The following is a 1781-nucleotide window of genomic DNA, read 5'->3' as shown; positions in this document are numbered from 1 at the left end:
AAAAAATAGCCAGGCATTGTGGCAGGCACCTGTGGTCCCAGCTACTTAGGAGGCTGAGGCAGGAAACTCGCTTGAGCCCAGGAGTTGGAGGTTGCTGTGAGCTGGGATGCCATGGCACTCTACCCAGGGGGACAGCTTGAGGCTCTGTCTCATTAAATAAATAAATAAAGAAATAAATTTGTTTTAAACTTTAAGAGTGCCAAACTTCTTCTGGTATAGCATTTCCTAGATAAGGCTTTCTTTTCCTTCCTTCCCCCTCTCCTTTCCCTCCCTCCCTTCCCCTCTCTCTCTCTTTTAAAATCTTCTTTTAAAGAAATGGAGTCTCCTTATGTTACTGAGACTGAAATACAATGAGTATTCATAGGTATGATTACTACATGCTGCACCCTCAAACTTCTGGCCTCACGTGGTCCTCCCACCTTAGCATCCTGAGTAGCTAGCTGGGACTATAGGCATTTGCCACTGTGTTCAACCTTGATGGGGCTTTCTACATCTTAGGTTTCCATCTCAGAACCTAGAACTTTTCCCAAGAAACCACTTGCTTCTCCTAACTGCTTATCATGGGTTATATTACTTGAGTATGAGAATTGCAGTGCTTCCTTAAGAAGGGTAGTTTAAAATTGACAGGCTGGCTCAGCGCCTGTGGCTCAGTGGCTAGGGCACCAGCCACATATACCAGAGCTGGCAGGTTTGAATCCAGCCCGGGCCTGCGAAACAATGACACTACAACCAAAAAATAGCCGGGCATTGTAGCAGGTGCCTGTAGTCCAAGCTACTCGGGAGGCCGAGGCAAGAGAATAGCCCAAGAGTTGGAGGTTGCTATGACCTATGTTGCCACAGCACTCTACTAAGGGTGACACAGTGAGACTCTGTCTCAAAAAAATAAATAAATAAAATTTGCAGGCAGTAGCTTTAAGACTTCACAGTCCCATACAGACATGTCACACAGACCACATTTGATTATGGAAACAACTCTGGAGTCCAAACATCTGGTTTCCTGTCCCAGCAAGTCTTTTCACCCCTTGAATCTTGGTTTCTTCACTGTAAAAGAGGATAGAGGAAGGGATTCTCTGATGCCTTCAGGCTCTTGTGAAACAACATTATATGTTTGTTCTTTGTATTACATATGACCCTTGTAAAGTATAAGGCACAGAAGACCCTTCCAAGCAGAGTTGCTGGGGAGGTTGAGCTGCCTCTCACTTGCAGAACTCTTCTCTTTATAGGGCCAAGGCCCTCAGCTTCAAGTCTCTGCAGTTACAGGAGAAAGCAACCTCACAGCACCTGAGCCTCAAGAAGAGGTAAGTAGACCAGATATAAAGGGAACAGTGTGGGTGGTAAGACTGGACATTGGATGGACAGGAGTATGGTTACAGGCTGGAATCCTCACTGTGGGCTAAAAGTGTAAGGGGAATCCAGCAGTACACTTGTACCTTTAGGGCACAGTCAAGCAGTGGGAACCAAAGGAATAAAGAGTACACTGAACTTTATGATGTCTCTGTGCCCATTTCCCAACTTGACCTTAAACTAGCTCTGACTTATAAGTGTTGATTTAATTATGTCTGAACTTATTTCAAAAAGGAGTTAAAGAGGTTAAGACACAAAAAAGGGTACAAAAAGGTCATACGTATGTTCTATAGGCATGCATTGCTTAACAACGAAATTACATTCTGAGAAATGTGTTTTAGGTGATTTTGTTGTGTGAACACCAGAGTGTACTTACACAAACCCAGATGGTATATGCTATTACACACCTATTTTATAAACTTTTTTTTTTTTTTTTT

General features: G+C 43.4%; 1 protein-coding gene across 3 annotated transcripts in view; it reads left to right on the top strand.

Annotated features, from left to right (window-relative positions):
• Nucleotides 1–1781, top strand: part of BIN2 (bridging integrator 2) — a 41868-nt gene that overhangs the window by 35950 nt on the left and 4137 nt on the right. For all 3 annotated transcript variants that reach the window (XM_023513674.1, XM_023513675.1, XM_012805527.2), the window contains one exon: nt 1224–1298. In XM_023513674.1, coding sequence (XP_023369442.1) covers nt 1224–1298 — 75 coding nt within the window. The remainder of the gene's footprint in view (nt 1–1223; nt 1299–1781) is intronic.

Source organism: Otolemur garnettii, unplaced genomic scaffold (genome assembly GCF_000181295.1).
Source record: "Otolemur garnettii isolate 467f Iridium unplaced genomic scaffold, OtoGar3 scaffold00043, whole genome shotgun sequence".
NCBI classification, from domain to species: Eukaryota; Metazoa; Chordata; class Mammalia; order Primates; family Galagidae; genus Otolemur; species Otolemur garnettii.
The sequence above is the reverse complement of the archived record's forward strand: the minus strand, read 5'-3'. Positions and strand labels throughout refer to the sequence as shown.